At 29.9% G+C, this 27,002-nt stretch overlaps 2 protein-coding genes across 4 annotated transcripts; one reads left to right on the top strand and one right to left on the bottom strand.

Annotated features, from left to right (window-relative positions):
• The first annotated feature begins 4,526 nt into the window (after positions 1-4,526).
• LOC108319407 (probable starch synthase 4, chloroplastic/amyloplastic) lies at positions 4,527-22,345 on the top strand. Of its 3 annotated transcripts, XM_017550527.2 has the most exons (19): positions 4,527-4,724; positions 4,815-4,855; positions 6,634-6,727; positions 11,569-11,875; positions 11,963-12,131; positions 12,542-12,632; positions 12,743-13,832; positions 13,909-13,960; positions 14,743-14,865; positions 14,959-15,034; positions 15,107-15,291; positions 15,371-15,565; positions 15,646-15,717; positions 16,474-16,683; positions 18,593-18,718; positions 20,506-20,655; positions 21,295-21,356; positions 21,442-21,517; positions 21,727-22,345. In XM_017550527.2, exons 4-19 carry the CDS (start codon positions 11,736-11,738, stop codon positions 21,901-21,903), a joined length of 2,994 nt encoding a protein of 997 aa, XP_017406016.1. In that variant the 5' UTR covers positions 4,527-4,724; positions 4,815-4,855; positions 6,634-6,727; positions 11,569-11,735; the 3' UTR covers positions 21,904-22,345. The 3 variants fall into 3 exon arrangements, with proteins under 3 accessions (XP_017406016.1, XP_052734620.1, XP_052734625.1); XM_052878660.1 differs by lacking the exons at positions 4,527-4,724; positions 4,815-4,855 and adding an exon at positions 4,864-5,101; XM_052878665.1 differs by lacking the exons at positions 4,527-4,724; positions 4,815-4,855; positions 6,634-6,727 and adding an exon at positions 11,435-11,499.
• A 1,032-nt stretch (positions 22,346-23,377) lies between these two features.
• On the bottom strand, positions 23,378-25,313 carry LOC108319385 (sm-like protein LSM5). The gene is made up of 5 exons (XM_017550499.2): positions 25,162-25,313; positions 24,953-25,014; positions 24,724-24,847; positions 23,819-23,891; positions 23,378-23,653 (listed from the first exon to the last, which is right to left on the bottom strand). Exons 2-5 carry the CDS (start codon positions 24,984-24,986, stop codon positions 23,621-23,623), a joined length of 264 nt encoding a protein of 87 aa, XP_017405988.1. The 5' UTR covers positions 24,987-25,014; positions 25,162-25,313; the 3' UTR covers positions 23,378-23,620.
• Between the last annotated feature and the right edge of the window lie 1,689 nt (positions 25,314-27,002).

Raw genomic sequence — 27,002 nt, 5'->3', positions numbered from 1 at the left:
GTTGTACCAATGATTGTACCACAGGATTTACCATAGACTATATCACCAACTCCATCAAAGGTTAAACTATAGACTATACTATCGGAAAAGATTGATTACAAAAATTGAATCTTGAGAAACAATATCACCACTAAAACGATAATGTTGTATTTCTGCACAAGGTGTTTTCACCATCAAAATTAACTTTGATCTCTTGTGATAATGTTCCACAATTAGATAAATTATGACAATAAAATATAAAATAAACTAATCTTATAATTTCCTAAATATACACTTACATAACTATAAATAACAAATTAATTTCAAAATATTTAATCACGAACAATATGTAAGTTTCTATGAAAATAAACTGAATTGAATAATTTTGTCCAATAGAATTTAAAATATAACCTATTTATATATAATTAGTTTGGATTATAGAATTTTATTTACATGCACAAACAATAATAGGAAATATTTAATGATTGAATTTAGGTGAGAGTGATGTAGCAGCTGAATCTTTGTTGTGTATATGACCAGAATAGGGAACAACACTATTCAATTCAATTCAACGTACTTCTTATTCTGTATGTTCCACATAACACGTTACCATTAATAATAATACACCATCCTTAATTAGCTCTCTTCTGTCATTTTCTTTCAAATCCTTATTTCCTCACCCAATTATTGAGAAGAAATTGGACCATCTAACTACTTCATCAATTCATTAACTTTCTCCACTCAGTGATGTGCATAACTTATTGTTTGAATAAAAAAATAATTTGAAATATTAAAAAATAATACTACAATTTATAAATAAAATAGATCTATTAATATGAATAGTTATCCAACCATATAAAATTGAAATTTAGTAAAATCCCTCTATTTAGAAATCTTCTGCAAAACAAAAATATAAGTGCATTTAATCATACTTAAATAATACATTATCTTCAATATATTAATTAACTATTACGAGCGAATAGGAAAGGAAAACATATTTTTATGGTAAGAGGTGGAACGATTGTAGAGGAAAGCATCCTTTTATGGTAAGAAGAGTGAGGCACGTGGGAACAATTATTGGTCCTTCTTCACATGTTATTTTCGCAATAAAAAAAGACGAGGATGAGAATTTTTATAAATAAAATATAACACTTTTAGTATCTCAATATATACTAATTTAAAACGCTCAATTTAATATCATAATAATATATGAGATTATCTCCTTCGTCTACATAGTTTATGTTTTATTTTGTTTTGAGTTATATTTCGGAATTTTAATATTTTTAATTCAAAGTTATTATTAAGTTATGTGTGTAATAATAAAGGAAAAAAACAATAAAAAACTAAAGTAATTGGATACTACTACACAATATAGATTAAGTTTTTTACTTTTTTTTTCTTTTCAATATTGCTTTTATTCACATTGTATATTACACATTAAATATATAAATTTATAATGCATCTATTATTTATTTGAATAAATACATAAAATTAACATAAATGTCAAATTTTAACTCATGAAAATATAATATTATAATACAAAAATACATACATATGTATTTTCGATAGTAGCTACTAAAAATTACAAATTATTCATATCACAAAATAAAAATACTATTACGCGTGTTATAAACTCTTAAATAAAGCCACTAATTCTAGTATTATATACTTCTATTAAAATAGGGTATTTGTATTTCAATTTTTTTATTAAATTGATTAGTTATAATTTATTCTTAAAATAACATCGTTTTTTACAACTAATAAATGGGTTAAAAATAATTCATTATCGGAAAGTAAATAAGGTTAGAATTATGAGGTTTTGACCTATACAAAGTTAAATAACATATTAAATTCCTTCTTCCTTTTCAATTTTTTTCTCAATGTAAACCTCTTTTAAAAGAAATTTTCCAACAAAACTTAAGCTAACTCTATTTATTCAAATAAACTTAACTAGGCTTCGTTATTATATTAGAATCTGCTTCTTGAAAATAGAATTTTGACGGTTAATGATTAAGGGTGCCCACAGAAAACCGGTTATAACTTAGTTCTTCAATAACCTAAGTTTGCTTGGTTTTTCATTTTTGTATAAAAAAATATCTGAAAATAAGAATTATCAGATATTGAATAAAAAGGAAATTAAAAGATAACAAATTTATATTATATATATTTTCTTTAGTTTTTAAACTTTTAAATTATGAATTACAAATAAGTTAAATAATAAAATAAAAAGTAAAATTGAACACAATTAGTAGAGAGAAAAATATTATATTCAAGTAGTAAATTTAAAATAACGCATAGTATAATTATTTAATATTTAAATACATAGTCAATATTAATTTAAGAAATGAAAACAAAAGAATATGAATAAAAATAAAAATATATTTACAGAGATAAAAATAAAAAAAATATGTTTCAAAAAAGAAAAAATGAATATTAATTCAAAGTTAATAAAAATTATTTATGTATTATTATTATCATAAATTCAAAATTTAATCATATATTAATAATATAAAATATGAATTTGAATTTTCAAAGTGTAAAAAAATGCATAGAACAGTGCAAATTTCTTCAAGATTTAAAATAGTAGCTTCAAACATTTTTATCAGAGTAACTATTTATTAAATAATTTAAAATTAATTTTTTCTAATAAAACTTATGAATTATTATTATTATTATTATTATAATAAGAGTAAAATAAATAATATAGTTGAAAATTTTATTTTAAATATATAAAATATATTTTAAAAATAAACTAAATTTATAATTAATAAGTATTAATTATCATAAAAAAGTTATTTGATATAGCATCCCAAATTACTAATATAAGTTTATAATTCAATTACTTGTATCAAAAGTTCATAAATTTTAAACAAGTTTATATATATATATATATATATATATATATATATATATATATATATATATTAATGTTTATATTTTGATTAGTGAAAATGAGATACAATTTGTCATTAGTTAAGTGTAAAAAATATACTTTACTGTAAATATAAAAAAAATTACTTTATTTTTGTTAAGCATCCATGCCTAACGATTAAATGAAAATTACTTATAATATTACTTTGACGGGGTTTAAAAGATTGTTTGATTTACATCAAAACTTGATGAGTGAAGAGATACCACATGTTTTGTGGTCTTATCATAGGATGACTTAGACTTCTATTAAAGGGTCACCTTTTTATTTAGTATATGAAATGTCTTACCCTTCATCAAAATTACTAAGTCTTCCTTTCAATAGAGTTATTTATTTTTTTGAGACAAGTTCATAAGACGACAAAGAAGCTAATTTGAACACTATAAATAGAACACATGATAAGACTCGTGTACTATTGACAACAATTAAAAGATGTAGCGAACTCAAGTAAATCTTCAAGGCATTAACATAGTTTCAGAGTTTTTGACTTAATTTTGAAATGAGCTTATCTAATAAGATTTACAACAAATTATCCCCAACTTGGATTAGGGTTAGACCACATTAAATAGCTAAAATCTTGGGTAGAGGTAGATATTGTTTGAAAGCTTTGGATGAAGACACTTTCTTAAACTTGGAATACATAAAGTCTTTATTTTTATTTTAGCTAAATTGTTGGAGTGTATAATTTACATCATACCCTTTATTCCCTTTAGAGATTTTTCTTTTTGATTTTTCTCAAAGGTTTTTAATGAGGTGGTGTTAATTATTTTTTATCAATGAGATTATATTCTTTCATTTATCAAACGTCTGCTGTAAATTAACATATATGCTATATTTCTTATTTATAGTGATAACTAGTTGATTTATTTCATTTTATTAGCTTATTATATCCAATGTGCGCATTTTGTTGACCAACCTCTTTATATTAACCTATTCCTTATGTTAACCTATGTGTTATAAAGATCACTTATTGACTAATCATAATTCACTTATTGGGAAGAGAATAACAACCTTAGTTTTTGCAATATTTGTAAATCTTCACCATGGAATGTTAGTTATGAGTTTGAAGAACCAAAATATAAGAATAAAGTTTTTGTTAAAATTTTAGGGCACTTTCCATTTATTCCAAGACGTCAAAGGCTATTTGTATATTTAAAGAATGTTGAATCGATGAAGTGACATGAAGAAGAATGATCGAAGGATGAAAGCTTGAGACATTCCACTAATTGTGAAACTTGGAAAAACTTTGATAGGCTTCATTACAAATTTTCTTTTGACTTGTGTAATGTAAGACTTGGCCTAACAAGTGGTAATTTTAACCCGTTCAAAACTACGAAAATATCACATAATATATGACTTGTCATGATAGTTGTGTATAACTTACACTAAAAAAAATGTTATTTTGTGGAGATTAGTGGGTAGAAGTTATAAAAAACCTTCACAATTGACAATATTTAGAATTATGTTATTAGATTATGACAATAATAGTAGGTGTTTTAATTTTTTTAAGAATTATTAACCTCCTGAAATTAATTTTTAGATTTCCCCTCATAAAAAATTTATACTTAATAATTTTTCTTACAAAATTTCCCCTCCATTTCAAAATTTCCCATTTTTCACTCCCTATTCCCTCTCAAAATTTTACACTTTTTCTCACTCTCTCCTCCTCCAAAGTATCATTCTCCTTCTTCCTTTTTTTCTTTTTTTCATTTTCTCTTCCCAATTCGTCCAACTTATCATTGCGGCCGTCCTCTTCCAACAGAGCCGCCGTCCTTTTCCAACAGAGCCGCCGTCCTCTTCCAACGGAGCAAGCGCGGTAATTTATCCTATTTGAAATTTTCTTCTGCTTTCCTCATTCAGGCTTCAAAATTTCAAACCCTAAAATGCATTTTGTTTTCTCTGATAGAGCTGTTTGGGGTTCACATTCTCATGTTCATATATCTCCAGGTTTGACTTGCTCTTTTTCCGCTAGCACCCTTTATTTTTTATTTTTGTGGTTTTTTGCCTTATATAATGTTCCTCTGTTCTTTGCTGTTTGGATTTTTGAAATTACAAAAAAAATGAGAAAACTCATCTTTTCCTTCCTAATGACGCTGTTTTGAGGGCAAATGGGTTTTTGGAAAGAGCTTCATTCAAGTGGCTAGCTTTGAGATTGCAGCTGCAACTAAAAATGCTCCACATTTCAAAACCGAGGTTGCCTATGTCTGCTCCTCACTACTACACTACAATAATTTACTTGAATATATAACTTTGATTGACAATTAATCTTTTCCTTCCCAAAAAAATAGGGTAAGTAGGATATTGAAAAGTGTTTTACTTTGTATTGGAGCAGTACGTTCACATCAGGTGTCCTTAACAGACAAAGACAGAAATAACCTACTTATATAATTATTTAAATAATTTGATCATGGTAAAATCTAATTAAAGGTTGTAGTAGGAGGACCACTACCTTTTTAAGGACTAAAATTTATTAACAGCTTATATTCTTAGAACATATGCAATGATGAGTAAAGTATATAGTTATGTTCAAATTTCTTTACTTAAGTGTGAGTGTATAGGTATTATTATACATATAGCTTAAATCAGTAATGGATTTGGAACTACTAGAAAAAGGATTAACAATAATGTTAGTATGTACAACAATTCGAAATTGTAGAGCAACAAAGTCGTGCCATGCTACTCCACTCCAAGAACCAGTGCCTTTAAGATTGAAATAATTCCTGATATGTATGGAAATAGAAAGGAAAACAACCAAAGAACAAAACACAAAGAAAATACCAGTTTGGAGTGACCATATAATTGAGTAGATCATAATTAGTATTAATCGGTGTATATGCAGTCTGAATGAAAAACGTGTTATTCTAAATGTTTTAGTCATGGTAAAAAAATTAGAATAGATTTTAAGTGTTTTAATCATGCTAGAAAAATTAGAATATAGACATTATAGTTATATATCAATTGTGATACTGTTATGTTTTCCAACTTGCCTGCATGTTATACACTTTGTATACACTTTGTATACACTTATATTGCATTATCTGGGCACAACTAATGTTAGTTAAGGAACAGAGTGAATTTTTGGGTCAAAGGAAGGATGCATTTATTGTGGGGATATGTAAAACATTTTACTTGGAAAAGACAAGAAGCAATGAGGAAAAGTTAAAATGCACATGAAACAGGGTACATTCATTTAGCCAACTAATTACTCCTTTTAACCTTGGAAAATAGAGTTGTAATGTAAGTTTAAACAAGTGTGTTTTATGTGTGGGATTTGTCCCTGATCTGATGAAAGTGTTCATACATATTGGAAAAGAGGGAATAAAAGGTGTTGCGTATATGATGATGGTGGTATGGGGCTTTTGTATTAGGTGTCCTGAATGTTAAGGTATGATATATAGGATGAATAATGATAAGTAGATATATATTTATATTTATTTGATAGATATTATAAGATAAAATAATTATAAAAAATGAATTTTTGTATATTTAAAGCAATAAAAAAAATAGTGTCAATTGATATAAAAAAATGAAATAGGAGTTTGGAGTTTAGTAAGAATTGAAATGAGTATTAAAATTAAAGAAAGCGTAACAGAGTGGTATAACTGTAAGTGAGATTGGCCCGGCAAGTGCATGGAGTGTCATGCGTCATTGATAGATACATTCACTTTTTTTTTATCCCTACCCATAACTGCAGATTATTGTTTTTTTTATTGAAATGTTTGTAGATGTTTACCCGTTCTTTGTAAAAGCCATCCTTTTCCCACAAAGTTGTCCTATTATTCGGCGGGCATTAAGTATTGCAATCTCACAGTTCTCAAGGTTAGTAGATTTCAATTCATTTAGAAATAAGTATTTCATTTTTTTAAATCAATCTTTGTTTGTATTTTTCATGAATATTGTTTTTGTTTTTCATGTGTTAGTGTATTTCATTTTGTTTAGGAATATTTTTGAATGGATAAATCTTGGATTGCTAAGCCTCGAAATACAATACATTAGAATACTCAATTGGTTTAGAAAAATTCTTAGATTTTGCTTTTGAGAATGGGGCTTCTCGAGATATAATTCGATGTCCATGTCCCAAATGTGGGTTTATGAAATGGCAAACTAGAGGCATAGTTGAGGAGCATTTGATTTTAAAACAATTTCCCATATTTGGAATCTTCATGGTGAGAAGCGAAGAGAAGATATTTCTAGAAATGAAGATGATATACAAGAGACATTTCATTTTGAAAATCCAATGGAAACAACGATAAATGAAGCATTTGGGCATTAGGCAAGAAGGTACTAATAATACAGGTAGATCACAACCATTGGGTGTAGATGATGTTGTTCATGAAAGGTCAAGGAATAATCGTAATGAATTTAATGAGTTTTTTAATGATGGAAATCAACTATTGTGTGATGGGAGCAAGTTCACAAAATTAGACTTTGTAATCAAATTATATCATATCAAGGTTTTATGTGGATTAAGTGACTAGGCAGTGACTATGATCCTGGATTTGTTAAGAGATGCATTTAGTGAAGCAAAGTTGCCTCATTCTTTTTATGAGGCTAAGAAAATCATCAACAAACTTGGTCTTAACTGTACTAAAATAGATGCATGTCCACATGATTATATGTTATATTTAAGAGATGATGAAAAGGATTTGCAAACATGCAAACATTGTGGTACCTCTAGATGGAACCCAAAGAAGAAAAAAAAGCAACCTACAAAAGTTTTACGTTACTTTCCATTGAAACCAAGATTGCAAAGATTGTTTGTGTTGTAAGACTGCAGAGCATATGAGATGGCATTCTTTGGAGAACAAGGATGGGTTGATAAGGCATCCAAGGGATGGTGAGGCATGGAAGACATTTAGTTTAATGCATTCTGAATTTGCCTCGAAATATTCGCTTAGGCCTTGCTAGTGATGGTTTTAATTCTTTTGGCACTATGAGTTCTACTTATAGTATTTGGCTAGTGTTTTTAATTCTATACAATCTTCCACCTTGGATATGTATGAAGCACACTTCATTGATCCTATCCATGACCATTCCAGGTAAGCATGCCTGGAAATAATATTGATGTGTACTTACAACCCCTTGTGGATGAGTTACGTGAGCTATGGAGTGATGGAGTGGATACCTTTGATTCTTCATTGAATGAAACTTTTAGAATGCGAGCTGCTCTTATGTGGACATTGTTTTAGACCATAATCACTGAGAAATTATATAAATGTGTATCTTCAGCCATTGATTGAGAAGTTCTAAAAGTTATGAGAGTTTGGGTCAAAGACATATGATGCTTAAGAAAATTAAACATTTCAATTTCATTTAACACTTCTGTAGAATACTAGTGATTATCCAAGCTATGCAGTTTTATCATATTGGAGCACCAAAGGTAGATTAGTTTTTGCATATTCTAATTACGACACAAATTCATGCTACTTGAAACAAAGCCATAATATGTCTTATATGGATCATCATGCTCTTTTACAACCAAACCATGCTTGGATTTCTTACAAAGGCTAATATGGAATCAAAATTTAATTGCTTAATAACCATTTTATTATGCTTTGCGTATGATTTTGTGTTTCTTAGTTTATGTTTACAAGTTGTACTAGCATGTCTTTGGTTTGAATCATACAATACTTAATTATCATGGTATTGGATAAAATGAGTGATCTTCTACACCTATTTAACAACCACCGAATATATGAGCTAGTGATATTTTAAAATTATATATTTTTTGTTGGGTTAAATATGATTTTGGTCCTTTAATTTTAAGTGAAAATTAAAATTAGTTATTCTTCGAAACTTTGAACTAATTTAGTCTTTCATCTTTAGAACTACGTGAATTTAGTCATTTTAATCAAATTTTTTTAAGTTTACTTGAGGTTTTAAATGTGCTTCTCAACTAACATTGAAAAAGAAAACGTGTCAAACAATATAAACAACTCAATGTATACATCAAATAAACTTAACAAAATTTAGTTAAAAGGACTAAATTTATACATTTATAAAGTTGAGGGATTAAATTGGGCCAAGTTTCAAAGAAGGATTAATTCCAATTTTCATTGAAAGTTAAGGAATTAAAAACATATTTAACTCTTTTTTGATTTTATGCTTTTGTTTTTATAGTTTATGTTTACTAGTGCAATTTTTACTTGTAATACTTGAACAAAACATTCTTACTCCTATTTTAAGATAATTACAAAATATTCAACCAAGAAACCTCACATCAATAAGATGGTTCAAGAAGTCATCATGATTCAAAAACAAGAGTAAAAATCATTAAAAGATCGTTACTTAAAGTTTGTGCTAAACAAAAACTAAAAAGGAAAGAAAATTTGCAAAAGAAGACACATATATATATATATATATATATATATATATATATATATATATATATATATATATATATATATATATATATATATATATATATATATATATATATATATATATATATATATATATATATATATATATATATATATATAAAGGCTTCAAAGCATTGGAAGAGACTTGATTGAATTTGGCAAACAACAACTACAAAAATATGGAACAAGAGAATATTTGAACTATAGGAGAGTTCCAAATGAAAAAAACGAAAACAATATTTATAAATATCATAAAAGAAAAATGCAATGAGTTAAGAGAAAATGAAAAAAAATAAATAGATAGTTCAAAAAAGAAATGAGTCAAATAGATATGAGAAAATGAAAAAAAAACACTGATTGAAAATTGATGAGTCAATGATTGAGTAACAAAGTTCCACCAAGAAAGCATAAGGACCAAAATTGGGAAGATTAATACTAATTGGTAAGTTTCTTGAAAAAGATCAGGAAAAAAAGATGAACAAGACGAGTGTCGTGACCGAAATAGCGACACGACGATGAATTAAAAAAATATTTAAAAAAAAAAGGGTTTTGACTGTAGTTTTCTTTTTCTTTTCTTTTTTTTTCTATTTAGTTTTTGTTTTTTCCTATTAATTAGTTTTGCTGTTATGTATTTATTCATTTTTTTTAAAAAAAAGTAATTTTCTAAATTTTTTACTTTTTCGATTTACATTTTTTTTTGAAATTTTAACTTATTTTTAATTTTTATTTTAACCCTTTTTACTTACCATTATCCACAGACTCCCTGGGATTTTAGGTTGAGTGCCAGCATGGTCTAGAATTGGTGGCAGGACTTTTGAAGGCGCGACTAAGAGGATGACGCACCAAATCATTAAAATAATGTTTCAACTTATTAAGTTTAGCATATTTTGAAGATATATAAAATGTCTCAACCAAAATTTCTCCTAAATTCATAGTCCAAAGATTTGTTAACCAAATAGTAATAAGAACTTAAACTCTAGTTATGAACTAAACAATCTACTAATCAAATAAATATAAGTTGGAAAAGCAAATTTCTAAATTTTAAAAGAAAAAAAATTCTTGTATAAGAAAAGTGAATCCTATATCAACAATATAAGAAAAGATCATTAGTGTATAATTTTTTTATAATTATGTTATTAGGAAGAAATATTTGATAGTGGTAAAAGAGTAATTTTTGTCAAAACAATTAACCTATTAGTTTTAGTAAGGTTTCTCTTATCATTAACATATTACTTACAATGGTGATACAAGCTTCACCATAGATATTTATAGTTGAGCAAATTAATATCTTACGAGCTCCACCATACAATATATTTATCATTATTATCTCACTCACAAGTTTCATAACCAAATACATAAAAAGTGTACATTATCAATACAACTCAAAATCGTACAAACAGTTTGTTTGTAGATATTGTGATAACACGCAAACAAATTGTTAAATTTCTTAAACCCAAAATCATATATTAGAAATTGCATAAATATATTGAATGCAAAGTATGGAGAGTATATTTGTGTACTTTAAATAATAAAATATAAACATTTAAATTCATGAAATTAGTTTTTGTTTATATTTTTACTTTATTTCAAGTTATCTCTAACTTATCTAACCAATATGTACACCTAGTTCATTTTAAAAAAAGAAAAAAAGTTTGTAATATACTCTCTCTATATATTCGATTCTATATAATAATCTTTCGACACATTAATCTACTTTAATTAAAATATGAGTTACATCACAACATAAAATAAAATTTTTGTTTCCTGCTAGGCAAATGAACTTCCTGTTAATCCTTATTATGATCATGACAAACTTTGAAATTAAGTAGAATTGGTAATTCATTGACGTTTACCGTTTACAATATAAGCCGTGCATCTTGCTATTCAGAAAAAAATCGTATTTTTTCTTTTATAAAAACTAAATAAATTAGTATAAGTTAATTTATACAAATATGTTTTTTTATTTTAAACTTATGAATAAACTAATTTTAATTTTTGGTAAAGAAAATTTTGTTAATTTTTTAATTTGTTGAATCAAATGGCGTGGCAAATTACTATTGCCCTAAACCATAGGCATAGGGCAATAGCATTTTTTTTCCTCACATAAATAAGATTCCTTTTCCTCAGCTGAGAAAATAAAAAAAAATGTGATATGTGGCGAATGTTAATCGTCTAAGGTCACAGGTTTCACCTGTTCTTCCATTGAGCAAATCAGAATGTTAAAAGCTGGTACATAATTTATGCTTCTGAACCGTCTGATTAGATTCAACGATTTTGATTAGTTGACTCGTTGAATAGGTGAAGTTCAAGAGAAGCAGAGAATCCAGGCTCATCTCTTTGCGCTAAGGCCCAACCAAAACAACTCAACTGAAAAGCTTCTTATAAGAGAAAACCGTTGCTCCTCCTCTTTCTGTCACTGATTCTTGTTATGATAGTAAGCAACTGAGGGAAATATTGAATTAGAAATGGCGTCGAAGCTGAGAACGTGTTTCGTGTGCTGGAACCTGAGCGGCTTCAACTGCGTTAACCACTCTAATGGCAATGGTAGGATAGTGCGAGTTTCGTTTCCAGCTTCTTGCAAAATGCGACACCGCACCACTTTCAGGTATCTTAATCTTGTTCTATTCTTATTCAGATTTTTCACGGTTTGAAATTCAATGCGGAGTTCTATTGTATTTATTCTATTAAGCAGTTTGCAGCATAAGAGGCAACAGATCAAGCCTTCTACTGAGGTAGGTCTCCGTCAAAATCAAGATGAGGAAGAAGATTCAGAGGTTTCTTCCAACAACGATGATTCTGTGGACAATACAAATGAAACTAAGGATTTTCTGGACAATACAAATGAAACTAAGGAGCCTTTGGTATCTCCTTTTCTATATTTTCTTTACATGAATGATGCCGTTGGTAAAGAAGAAAAAGAAGATGAATAAAGAAAAAGAAATGCATTAGGAAGATATGCTGTAAACATAATATGTTTGAAACCTTAATGGATGATATGATAGAATTTCTCTGTAATCGAATGTTCGAAAGTTATGCATAGTGGTACAGAAATTTAGCTTGCTTGAATGTTTGCTTAGATCTTCTTTAACTGATAGTTTCAATTTTCCTTTACCAACCACATTACTCGGTGGAAATTTTGTTGCATGATCTGATCAGTAGATAAGGCGATAACCAGTCATTTTGTTACATGGATATACTTAGCAAAGAAAATGGAGAGGTTAAAGCATAAGTGTTTATACAAGTAATAACTTATTATTCTATTATGAAATAGGTCATAAACATAAATGGAGCGGAGCTGGCTAAACAGTTGTCTGGTAAGCAACTTGAGGATTTGCTGGCCATGATAAGAAATGCAGAGAAAAGTAAGATATCTTTCTGGAATAATTATGGATTTTTTTTTTCTCATATTCTTACTTTTTGTTCAGTATCTTGTTTTCCTGCTATCATTAAGAATTTTATATTCTTCATGCAGACATTCTTCTTTTAAATCAGGCTAGAGTTCGTGCACTTGAAGATCTTGAAAAGGTTCTTGCTGAAAATGATGCATTGCAAAGAGAAATCAAGGCCTTAGAGGCGAGATTGGCCGAGACTGATACACGAATTAAAGTTGCCGCCCAAGAAAAAATACACGTGGAACTATTGGAGCAGCCGTTAGAAAAGCTTCGTAATGAGTTGGCCGAAAAGGGAGGTACTGAAGCAAGATATGAAGAATTGCGTGACCTTCAAAATGGAGATTTGAGGGATGCAAACCCTCTCAGTAATAAGGGTATTATTCATCGCCTTACTGAGGAGCTTAATTCATTAAGGACAGAAAATGCATCTTTGAAGAAAGATTTAGAATCATTTAAAACGCAGTTTAGTGTTGTCAAGAATAATGATGAACGTTTGGTGGCATTAGAAATGGAACGATCATCTTTGGAATCAGCCCTAAAGGACTTGGAATCAAAACTATGTTCTCAGGAGGATGTATCAAAACTTTCTATACTGACAGTTGAATGCAAGGATTTATCGGGTAAGGTTGGAAATTTGCAATCTTTGCTAGATAAAGCAACCAAACAAGCTGATCAAGCTGTTATTGTGCTGGAACAAAATCAGGATCTTCGGAGGAAGGTTGATGAGTTGGAAACATCTCTTGAAGAAGCTAATATGTATAAGCTATCATCTGATCAATTGCAAAAATATAGTGAACTAATGAAACAAAAGATAAATGTATTGGAGGAGCGTCTTCAAAAATCAGATGAAGAGTTAAATTCTTACATTCATCTATATAAAAAATCAGTGAAGGAATTTCAAGATACGGTTGATACTCTGAAAGAACAAAGCAAGGGAAGGGCACTGGAAGAACCGGTGGAAGATATGCCATGGGAATTTTGGAGTCAACTGTTACTTCTAATTGATGGCTGGGCAATAGAAAAGAAAATATCAGTAGATGATGCAAGTCTTTTGAGAGAAAAGGTATGGAGGAGAGACAGGCGTATTAGTGAAACATATAAGGCCTACAAAGAACAGAGTGAACCTGAGGTTATTTCTGCATTTCTTGGTCTTTTATCTTCTGCAACAAGGTATTCACTTTTAATTGTAAATTACAATTTGATATATCTTTTACTGTCTGATGCATCTCTTATTTTCTATCTATAGTCCAGGATTACATGTGATTCATATTGCAGCAGAGATGGCACCAGTAGCTAAGGTACACTCATGTACCCTAATCCCTATGTTTTATTCTTGTGAATTCATTTTATGTTGTCCCTAGATTTTAATTATAACACCTACTGGAATCTTAAAGAGGCATTGCAGAAGCATCTTGATTTTCTTTAAAGAAGGGGAGTACTGGGTCTGAGTTCTATATTGAAATAAATTCTCAGACCTCCTTAAAATGTTGTCTCTTTATGTTTTTCTTTTGTTTCCTCTCGCCAATTTTTGAAATCTTTTTTTTTTTAAATTTAGTGTTTAGTTAAGAATTTTCTGTAAGCTCGTATTTTTCATGCTTATTTGGATTGGAAGTTGTTGCAACTGCTAGATCCTTGTTCTTTGACAATGGTTTTCATGTACCATTGTTTCTGAACTTGTTGAGTTCCGTTTCCTGATTAGATGGAAGTGTATTTGGTCCTGATAGAAATCAAGAACCACTGCTAAATTTAGAATCTAAGGGAAAATAGAAGAGAAGTTAGTGAGATATCTCACTCAGACTCTTAACAGAATTCTGAGTACATGCCACTTGGCTGACACTTGTGCAAACTATACTGCATCTTACTATTCTCAAAGCAATTCAGCATGTATGATAGATACTGCCCTACCGAATGGAATATTGTTTTTACAAGTATGTACTTCTGTAGATTATGTAGTGTGAAATCAACTAGAAATAATGTCATTGTCTGTGCGGAAGTTCAGGTGAATTGAGCATACTGCTGGCCCTGTTCTTAAGTCTGTCTAACATCCAGTAATGTTTAAATTAATTTATTTCATGAACAGGTTGGTGGTTTGGGGGATGTTGTCAGTGGTCTAGGTAAAGCACTGCAAAAGAAAGGACACCTTGTTGAAATTGTGCTTCCCAAATATGATTGTATGCAATATGATCGTGTCTGCAACTTACGGGTATGCCATTTCATTAAGAAAATAATTGAACGTGTTGATAGTCTTGGTAGTTGGTATCCTGCACTACTTGAAATAATGTGATTATTCATTCAGGCTTTGAGCGTGCAGATAGAATCATACTTTGATCATCAATTATACAAAAATAAAATCTGGGTTGGCAGTGTTGAAGGTATTTTATTAGATATTTTCGTTTTAATTGATTGTCTTTATCTGGTTCAGTAACTTCACTTTGACTGTGCAGGTCTTCCTGTTTATTTTATTGAGCCCCAGCATCCTTCTAAGTTCTTTTGGAGAGGAAAATTTTATGGCGAGCATGATGATTTCAGACGATTTTCATTTTTTAGCCGTGCTGCTCTTCAGTTTCTTCTGCAAGCTGGCAAGAAGCCAAATATCATTCATTGCCATGATTGGCAGACAGCATTTATTGTATGGGCTGTCTAGTTCTTTCTAGCATATTTTTGCTCTTTGAGTTACTAATAGTATGGCATATCTGTTTCTTTGCTAGGCTCCTCTGTACTGGGAAATATTTGTACATAAAGGATTAAATTCAGCTAGGATATGCTTTACATGCCACAACTTTGAGTATCAGGGGACTGCAGCAGCTTCAGAGTTAGACTCATGTGGTCTTGTTAGCCAGAATCTAAACCAATCAGATAAAATGCAGGACAACTCAGCACGGGATAGAGTTAATTCTGTCAAGGTAAGGTCATAAAATTATTACTGATCACATTATATATCTTCAATAAATATAGGTAATAGAGATTTTCCTTTCATGATCAGGGTGGGATTGTTTTCTCAAACATTGTGACAACAGTTTCACCTACTTATGCCCAAGAAGTGAGAACTGCAGAGGTATGGTTTATTTCTTGTTCTAGTGCAGTATTTATTTTCTAGTTCTACCAAAATATCTTGTCTTTAATTAATTAATATAAATAATAAGGCAACAACACATGTTGGCACAAACATAAGAACAATTAAGAATAACATCTCCTATATTCTCCTTTCTACAGACAACTGATAGTTTGGAACAAGGATTGTTAGATATAGAAAAACCGTTTAGATGTCTCCACGTAATGTTTTTCAAGGGAGTTGGTTCTTGACCATGACATATTAAGCCTTTAGAATTTGATTTTGCAACTTCTGCGTCTCAAATCAAACAATCCTCTCACTGTTTTTTGGTTAATTGAGAAAAACCTGTACAAGGTTTGGGGAGATTTTATTTTGTTCATTTTTCAAGCCCAAGTAGCTTTCAAGTGCAGGTGTGCTCCACCTAACAACTTAAGCTTTCTGTAAATTTTGTTCTCAACAAGAATAAAAAGGGCTCTGCTACTAATAATAATGAAGGATTCTAGCCTATGTCTTTGTATCATCATTTGGAATTTGTTATTATTACCTGTCTAACAGAAGGGAACTTAGTTAGCTGATCCAATTTGCAAATTGGCATTGTTTGGAAATTATTTGCATTTAATTTTACGAGGATTTTCTGTTTTTCTATATATTAAGAAAACGATAGAGAGACATACAATTCATTCTCAACGTTCTTTAACTTTAAACTAGTGCTCTTCCTAATTTTTCAGTCTTAAAAAAGTTGTTCCAATAAAAATGCAGGGAGGACATGGTCTCCATTCAACACTCTCTTCCCACTCCAGAAAGTTCATTGGTATTCTTAATGGTATTGATACTGATGCATGGAATCCTGCCACTGATGCATTTCTTCCAGTCCAGTACAATGCAACTGATCTGCAAGGGAAAGTAGAGAATAAGCAAGCCTTGAGAAGGAAACTAGGTCTTTCATCTGCAGATATTAGGAGGCCATTGGTAATTATATATCCTAAACTCATAGGAGATTTTATTTGATATAATGAACCAAGGTTTATTCTTCTGTTCTCTCCTTGAATTTGGGTTTTTTCCCTACGTGACCCTTAAAACCAGCTTGTGAGATGTTGGTTGACCTCCACCTATATACACTACTTTGACCTTATCTCTAGTCCATTGGTTTACAATGCACTCCTTCATGATATTTTTGGGCTTGTTGTATTGATAGGATGCTAGGTCCATGTTAGTAGGATATTAAATGGTAGTTGGTAGAATATTAAATGTTTTACTAGAAGGTACTAGAAGTAGTTGTTATAGGCTTTTAGAAGATTATAGAGATCTCTTTGTAATTATTACTGTAGGGTTAGAGTTCTCTATTTATAGAGACCGCTGTACTGTTTAAAATTAATCAATTTGAATAACAATCTTCTTTCAAGTTGGTACTAGAGCTCCGATCTTGGGAGCCTAGTTTCACTTTTTTTTTTTTACTATCTTAGTTATGGCACTTTTTAGGGTTGCCTGAAGTGCACCCATTTCCTGAACAAAGAAAAATCTGAAGTTTACTTTATTTCTCAAATTCTTCCAAATGGTAAAAATACAATTTGGGGAGTCAATTAAACATTTACGCTCCGATAATAAGAATGATTATGTGAATCATGACATATCTAAATTCCTTTCTAAAAGTGGTATTGTTCATGAATTTACTTGTGTGAATACATCGCAATAAAATGACATGTTGAAAGGAAAAATACGCATCTTCTTCAGGTGGCATAGGCACTTCTTTTTGAAATGAATGTCCCTAAATCTTATTGGGAAGAGACTGTTCTCCCTGTGGCCTATACGATTACCCTCTCAAGTCTTAGATGGTCTGAGTCCCATTGAGTTCATATCTTCCTTCTTTCTATTTTTCCTTTTCTCTCTAGTCTTCATAGTTGAGTGTTTGGATGTGTTGTGTTTTATCCCTTACATACATACAAGAACCATCTTGCAAGAGTGATGATCATCGTGTTGAGATGCTAACATAGAGAAATCATCAACAGAAACAGGTGTATCATGAATGGGTTTGCTAGGTACTTGCAAAAGAGTGGAAAAAGTAGAAGTTAAAGTGGGTTTAAAGTTCATAAGAAAAGTTGTCAAGGTTCACTTATTCATACCAAAATACTAAACTGTAGTGTTGGTCAAACCAAAGCTTGTGGCGATACAAGACTTGCAAATAATAGAAGATAACAAACCAATCCAGTAGATGTTCCCCTGGGTTCAGAACCTAGTTGCTCCATATAGACTACTTCTGGGAGGTCATTATGGAGGAAAAATTTTCATATCTGCTCTCTTTAGACAAAATGAGCCTACAAATCAATTCCGTCTGCCTTTCTAAGTCTTTTTGCCCTGGAGTTCATATTTGTTGATGGGACCTAGCAGGTTGGACCAATTTTTGGAAGTTTAGGGGCCAAGTTTAAATCAATTACAAATAATCTAGTATGGGGGGCGAGTTTGAGTGCAAGCATGAATAGGGTTTACCCTGAACAAGGAGTTTCACAACAATTGAAATAATGGTCTAACGCCTCAATTGTCTTCTACACATCCATCAAAATACTTGTATATCACTATATACATAATTGCCTAATCTGAAATTAACATGAAATTAACCGCCTAATTATTTAACACGTGACACATGAACTGCTCATAATTATAACATATTCAATTTACTTTTGGAAGTGGTTGACTTATAATATGATGCCCTTATGACATTGCTTTATGATGTCATTTTATGCTTGGCTTGATAGGCATCTTTCATGCATATGGAGAATCAATGTTCTTTTTCTTGAAATTTCAAATTGTTATTAATTCATGTCTTATTCTTAGAATTGAAGATGCTTTGCTAATTCATTTTTTCTATTCTCTTCTTTGATAGGTTGGTTGTATAACAAGATTGGTTCCACAAAAAGGTATTCATCTTATTAGACATGCAATATATCGAACATCGGAGTTGGGAGGACAATTTGTTCTGCTTGGTTCAAGTCCAGTGCCACATATTCAGGTCCGTGTTTTCTTTCCTTGCGGTTGAAATTTATAGGTATTCTATTGTTCTTAGAAAGGAGCCGATCAAACTATATAGAATAAGAAGATAGTTAATAAAATGCCAACTCACTTGCACTGTAGGTGGGATTCATTCTCAACAAAAAAAAAATAAATTATGTTTTGGTGAAATAAAAAAACTAACTACTGATCCCAATCACGTTTTTGGGAAAACTAGAGAAAAGTGAGGTAGCAATATTGTTATTTTTAATGTTTTGGCTTACATCTTGGATATCCTTAATACTATCTTTGACTTTTGCATTATAAACTAACTTAACCACACAGTTTCAGTTTGTAAAGTGATATCAAACTTTATAAAGTCTACATTGGTCATATCATATCTCTAGTAAATATAAGATCTCAACAAAACTTATTATACTGTTTATTGTTCTGATTGCATGTACGTAATTGCTATTTTTGTGATTGCAATTTAAGTTTTATGAATCTGTAATTTGAAGACAGGACTAGCTGGTTCAATTGGAAAACTAATGCACGACTTTAGTTTCGTCCGAATAAAATAAACTGCAAAGCCATCCTTAAAAATATAGGTCAAAGGACAGGAAAATCGGCAAAATACCGGTTCATAATGGGTTAATAGAAAAGGCTAGATATCATTTTAATTTTTCTTAAAGAAATGAATAATTCATATGAAGTTATTTGTTATTTTTGTGTTTTTAGATGGAAACTTGTCATTTTTAATACACAACATTTTGTGTTGTTCAAACTTCGACCTATATATCATGACATACATAATTTAGATTTTTGATTTTACTTTGAATGGTATGAACCTACAAAGTGGCATTTTATTTTTAAGTTTTCGTGACTTGAAGTTACAATATTCTGTTTCTTTGATGTTAATTCTTCTATTATTTAATTTTTATGACTTGATTAATTAATATTTGGTTTAAACACTGTTAAAAACTTGAACTAGTACCTTGATTAGTTCAATAAGGGACCTAATTTTTAAAACATTGCTATTAATCAACAATTTAGTTAAGCCTTTAACATTGGGTCACTGATGTAGGATTTGGATAGTTTGCAGTTTTAAATGGGTTCAAACTTCGTATTATCATTACAACCAGATCATAATGCATAACACCTGAATTGGATAATAGATTCCACATCTTACGCACACATATTCCTAGGGCAATGCTGCCATTTAAATAGTTTTTTAATTGTTGACATTCTGGCGATAAAATAATCTATATGTTTTTCATTGTCCAATATTTATAATATTGACACAGTAAAATTCGTACAATGAATGCTTAATTAAATTGACCATGTCATCAGGATAATGTGTCAGTGTCACATTAGCTTGTATTATATTTCGTTGGGGTTGACATTGTTTTTCTGGAATAATTGTGTAACTATATCTAATATATAATCAAGGACCATAAAATAAAATATAACTGAACGTGAAATTGGAAACATTGACCTTGGCCGCTGTAATCTAAGTTGTAGCATACCTCGAAGATCATAGACATAAATAACCTAGGCTTGAGTGATTTTAGAGAGAAGATCGTGAATATATAATTAACTATATATGCATGTGTATAACACACTTACATGCTGCTATTGTTGGTTCACCCGGGTGAGAGCAGATAATTATTTGAAAAGGAAGATTGTTGAGTTCATTTTTCAAGAAATTTGTTTTTAGATTAGGCTGGTTGAAATTTTATTGTTCTTTGACATACCAATTCGTCCATTCCCCTATTTTTGTCAACTGATTACCAGTTTTTTCTTCTCTAGAAAGAATTTGAGGGCATTGCCAACCACTTTCAGAATCATGATCACGTGAGGTTGATATTGAAGTATGATGAATCTCTCTCTCATGCAATTTATGCTGCATCTGACATGTTCATCATTCCATCGATCTTTGAACCTTGTGGCCTAACACAGGTAATGGTCAAAATTGATGTTCATTAATTTCAAATATTAAGAAGCTAGCAGAAAATGATTATAGAATGCTATGGTATTAAAACAAATTCGTGCTCTCGATTATTTTCATATACATGTATCTTCTCTAAAATGTTAGAATCCCGGTATGAGACAATTTGGCAGAACTCTCACCCATGCATCCAGTTGATAAAAGTGTATTTGTTTCCAGCACCTATCATATAAGACACGACTAAATAATGGACTACGAATATTTTGAACATAAAGAATCTTATTAAACCGTGTCACTATGCTAGCCATGTCAGAATGGTGTGGCAGATTTTTTGTCAACAGCCATATGCAATTTGTGAAGGGGGTCTGTTATGGCTGCACCATAGGTCAATGGCGGGTTTATTAGGCCGAATTTGGCCTTCCATCATATAATGCTATCTGGCGCTGATAACACCGATAAGATATGTTGTGTCAATATGTCAAATGTCCTTTGTGGTAATGTGAAACCTTGAGACGTGTACACATACTCCTTAGTGTCCTCATGAATGACTTGTATGCTGAATGACTTTATGTGTACTGCTATTACAACTAATCTCTTTTTTTTTTTCCAATTCATTTTCTTTTACCAAATTTTCAATATATTTACTGCAGATGATATCAATGAGATATGGTACCATACCTATTGTCAGAAAAACCGGTGGCCTAAATGACAGGTTAACATAGCATGCAAGTTACGGCAGGACAGAAATCGTAATTCTTGTTTTCTAAAGAATAACTAAATTCTGTCTCATTTTGTAGTGTTTTTGATGTTGATGACGATACAATACCTTCAGATTTTCGAAATGGATTTACATTTGTGAATCCTGATGAGCAGGTAACAAGCAGTAAATTAATTATCTTCACTGATGCAGTCATTTTATTTGGAATAGAGTCGGTTATGCAAAGTTATTTCACCATTGATTCTACTTCACCTGTAAACCTATCTTTCCCTCCTTTTAGCATTCTAACGACCAGAGAAACATTAATTTTTGCTGTTAGTTGTTCTGCTCAACTCTAATAACAATAATAATAAAATTTTGACAGGGATTAAACGGTGCTTTGGTACGAGCATTGAATCTCTTTAAGAACAATCCTGAGAGGTGGAAGCAACTTGTTCAGAAGGACATGAACATAGATTTCAGCTGGGAAACATCATCAGCACAATATGAAGAGCTCTACTTAAAGTCTGTGGCAAGAGCGAAGGCAGCAAAACGTGCTTAATTGACAATAAAAGGCTTCTCCTTTGCAATCGTTCAGTTTTGTCAATTTTTGGATGTGGAGATGAGAGCTCAGAGTTAAAGCTCAACCGACAGGACTTAACTGAACATTTCATGCCAAAAATTTTCATGTTGGGAAAAAATATAACGACGAGTGCGACACGGTTGCTGAAAATATGCTGTTGATTTCATGCCTCATTGCTCAGTAACTCCCTTTTTTTAATGTCATGGAAGCAATATTTCTTTACACTTTGACGAATTCTAGGTGATATTTCAACTTTAGTATGACTAGCAACATTGTGTAGTTCTTTTTCTATTACTATTCTTTTGTTTTTTCCTTTTTAATATTTCAACAGTATACAGAGGTCCATACATGTAAATCGTGACAAGTTTGTTCCCAACAAAAGAAAATGTATAAAAGATTAAACAAAAAAATATTCATTGCCTGTAGTTTGCAGAAGGGCATGGAAGCTTTCTTGGTTTACTAGCTGTTTACAACTAAAAAAGTAATATGAGAAAGTAAAATTCATAAGAGTAGTTCATTAAGGAGGAAGTTTCACATATTAAGTATTGTATTAAATCTATATTACTCAGTCATATATCATATCATCACATCTTTTAATAGTTGACATTCACATTGAAGTTGGTCCTTTTTTTCTTACTTACATAGACAGTTTCTCTAATTATGGAACCTTTTGTAATTTTAATTGTTGAAGTCAGAGGCAACAACAAAACTCACGGCCCTGATAATTATTCTGAATCTTAGGAAGTATAATGTTGTTTCGATAGTTATGACATTTGATTTTGAAACAAGAACATTATACTTTATAACTCAATGAGAGCACTGATAATTAAATTTAAATTTTCGCACTTGAGACTGATCTTGTTAATGAAGGAAAGTTTACACCATCTAAATAAGATATCCTAACAGTTATGTCAATTCATCATTATTGCCATTAACAAATTTCAAGTGGTTAATTATACTTTTCTTTCACAGCAAGTTTTGTATTGCCTAACGAAATGAAGAATCGCATGAAAAACTTAAAAAGAAAATCAACATTGGTCAAGATTGATTGAAAACTTTTATATCCTAATTTTAAATAAAAAAAACTATTATTTATAATTAAATAACTCATAATATGTATGTCATATTTTTATATTAAAAAATAACTATTATTCTGTATATATTCAGTAAATTACCCACTTTCTAACACAAACACAACAAAAATGCAATGACCTAATAATCGAACCAATAGATAACTAATGGACGTTGTTGCCCCAATTAACACGCAAGTGGTTCTATTCTTAGGTTGTTGCACGTTCTATTCTATGTAGCCAATACTTCAACAGAAACAGCAAGCTTCGTTTTCTAGTATCTGAATCAATCTTAAATTACAGCGGGACCACATTAAAATTATAAAAAGGCGTCCAATTGACTCTATCAGTTCATATAGAGAGTGAAGCTCGAGTAACGGAAGTGGGAAAAGGAATATAAAGGCACATAATTAATGGTCATAATCAGTAGCATTACTTGTTACACTAGACAATCCACAGTTCAACATGGGGATAAAAGTTGAATAGCCATAACATTACAACCATGTATCATGAAACCAAACTTCTTCAAGTAAAAAACTAGTGGCCTAAGAATCCTCGTTAAAATTTACGAATTATGTGCCTAGAGCAACATTGCAGAGTTAATGTTGGTAATCAAGTAACAATCTTCATTCAGACTCAGGTGAACCACCAGGGACCAACTGCATTAAAGCCAGATAATGGTTTGTTAGTATCAGGATAACACTTTCCGGCAACAACTGAACCTTAAAAATTATTGTCGATACTTTCTAGAGTTGCCGAATCAAATGTTTTGTTAATACTCCAAAGATTTCAAGAAAACAGAAAGTAATTGAATATCAACTTACTATGGCAATGTTGTTTCCATTGAGTAAAATCTGATCAAGCTTGGTTATCCGTCTCCCTTCAGACGTGATCTCGCTATTGTACGAATATGAAAAGCAACAAACCAAATCAATTACATGCCTAACGCATATGCATGTGTGCAAACAGAAACATACGAATCACAGAATCGAAAGCAAATAGAAATCATGCCAGGGTAAATTTAGTCAGAACAAATTTACACTAACAAAATTACTCAGAAATGTGGCAAATTTACTTCAACAAACTTACAGCAGATATTTGAGGCTTCTAAAACCAAAAAGAAAGAGCACACTGGGAAAGCTCAATAAGGTTTATTTGCAGACAAGAGCAAAAATACAATATAAGAAACTGACGAAGGAAAAAACCTCAATCATACTCCAGGTTAAAAACATTGTATTTGCAACCTATACATTTCTCAGTAACTTCATGGTGATAAAACTGCCAAAACGATTTTGTAATGGAACTCCAAAAAAACAATTGTAAAATGAAGATACAATAATTTCTAAACCAGTAACATTGTGGCTGCAACATCACACCAATTCAAAGTAGAGATATATACACTTTCTTCAAAAATTTTAAGGTAAAAGACAGAACCATGATGAACTATCGAAATATGACAATATAAATACAACTCCAGTTAGAAGGATATTTTAAAAAGAAAGGGAAATCATACTCATCCATAAAACAATTTTATCCCTGAAAATTTAAGAACCAAAACCACCCAGCACTTAATACCAGATTCTAAGTCTTACAAATGAGTAGCCCTATTCTGTTGCATTTTACCATTACCCTTCCTACCCAATAACCACGTGTTCTACAGATGGATAAGAAATAAGAAAATATATTCAAAAATAAAACAGAAGAAAAACATTCGAAGGGCATAACTTACTATTCGGTAACATCTTCAAGTACCATGTTGACATAAACATCAAAGCCTCGAAGAGTACCAACAAGCTCCTTGTCACCCTTCATTATCACCCAAATTTTCGATCCTATACACCGATCAATCAACTCTGCAATTTTCCACCACAAATCATACGCTTTTAAACACCTTACATGCTACATTGCATTTACTCATTACCAACAAAACTTTCAAATAAAATTATGAAATCACTAACCAGATGGGAGAAGCTGTGACGGATTATTAGCCATGGAAAATTAACGCTGAATTTCTCAAAACCTGCAAAGGATACACAAAATTAAATAATGAAAAATTACGAATTTGTATTAAACCCTAACCAAATGTTGAAAAAAAAAAAGATTTATTAGGAACCCTTTTGTATAAAATTGAATTGGCATATGAAAGCGAGAGAAGCGAAGTTCAAACCTTTGTGGTGCTAATCGAAGACGTAGTAGCTGCGTGATACAGAGAGAAAAGATTGCCCTAACAGTAGCGATGAAGTGATGACACTGTTTATTTTCAATCTATTGTCTCTTATTTATAAGACTAATAATATTTACGTTAAATTGAGATTTTAATTTAGTCCATCTTTTCATATCTTCATCTATCTAATGTTATCTTTTAGATTCTATAAGTAGAAAAGTAGATGTATTTTTCTGCTTTATTTTTTTAATCTTAAGAAATTCATAACTTTAATTCAATTTTTATTTTTACTACATTTATTTTATATTTTTTATATAATATTTTTTTACAATACTTCAACTGAAAATATTAGATATAAATTCAATTCAAGTAGAACAAAACATAAATATATACAACATTGAAAAATATATTAAATTAAAAAAATAAAACAGTTACAATATAGTTATTTTCATTTTCATTTACTTATTTGTTATCATTGATTTATTTAATTATTACTCCTGTAAGCTGATTAATGAATTAAAATTATATAAAATATCTCAAATATAATATAAATTATCATTCAACGCTAGATCTCAGAAAAATATATAATATGTTATTAAAAAATATATTCATTCAGAATGTCTAACAAACATTTTACTTAGCTTTACAGAAAATGTATATTAAATATAAAAAAACCAAGTTCTTCTTTTAAGTTACTAATTAATTACATATTTTAGAAAATATAAAATATTTCAATAAATTTTTTATTTTAAAAATTATCCTTAAAAAATATCTAATAATTTCAAATTATTTTAGGTTTAAAACTACTTTTGAAAAAATATCGATTTTAAAATTAATATCAACTAATTTATAAATCTATAAATTATTTTTTAAAATATAGATTAATTTTAAATCTAATTCAGTTATTTAGATTTGAATATACAAAAAATTTAAAATATTTTTTTCAAAGATATAAGTTAAAGTTTAATTTCAATCTGATTATTTGAAATTAAATTAGATTTAGATTGAATTTCTAAAAATCTAATCCATTCCAGTAAAATTATATTACGAAAATAATAATGTTTACTGTAATCATTCCACTAAAAATGACAAACTTATTATAAACTTATTTACATTCTTCTTGTTTTTTTAGCCTTTTGATTTTACATTTATTTTATGTGTTTTTGAAATGAAACTCAAAGTCATCTTTATTTAATTTTTGTATATCATATACAATTTTCAACACCCAATTGTGAAATAATTTTATTAAAAAAATAATTAAATTAAAAAATAAGTAAATAGAAAAGATTTTGAATTGAAGTTTTAGAAAAATAAACATAGAATAGATTTTTTTTAAATAACAATAAAAATAATAAATAATAAAAAACAAAAGAAAAAGAAAGGAAACAAATTAATTAAATATAAATAAAAAATTAAAAAAAATTATTGTTCATTTTATTATTTGCATCCTGATGTAATTATTTTAAAATTTATTCTTAAGTTTTTTATTTTTATTCTTTTAGACAACTAATTTAACACATTTTTACCTTTTCAGTATTATTTTCCGGATCGCGATATTCCAACAATGATTTTTTAACACCTTTTTTACAACGTCACGTGTCGCATGTTTATTGATTTGTTTTAAAATGAATTTGTTTTAAAACCCGTGGAAATGGAAGTACGTAAGTTTTGTTTTAAGTGAGAATCCCAAAATACCCCTGTCTGTTTCATTGGAAATGAAGGTCTCGTTTTCCTGCCTCTTCACTTTGCTTTCTCTGTGATGGTTCTCTGTGGGTCGTGTTGTCTCCCTCCATTTTCGTAAAGGAGGGTTGCGGGTTTGGAGGCACAATTGGCTGAAGAGAAGG

Source organism: Vigna angularis, chromosome 1, assembly GCF_016808095.1.
Source record: "Vigna angularis cultivar LongXiaoDou No.4 chromosome 1, ASM1680809v1, whole genome shotgun sequence".
NCBI lineage: Eukaryota > Viridiplantae > Streptophyta > Magnoliopsida > Fabales > Fabaceae > Vigna > Vigna angularis.
The sequence above is the reverse complement of the archived record's forward strand: the minus strand, read 5'-3'. Positions and strand labels throughout refer to the sequence as shown.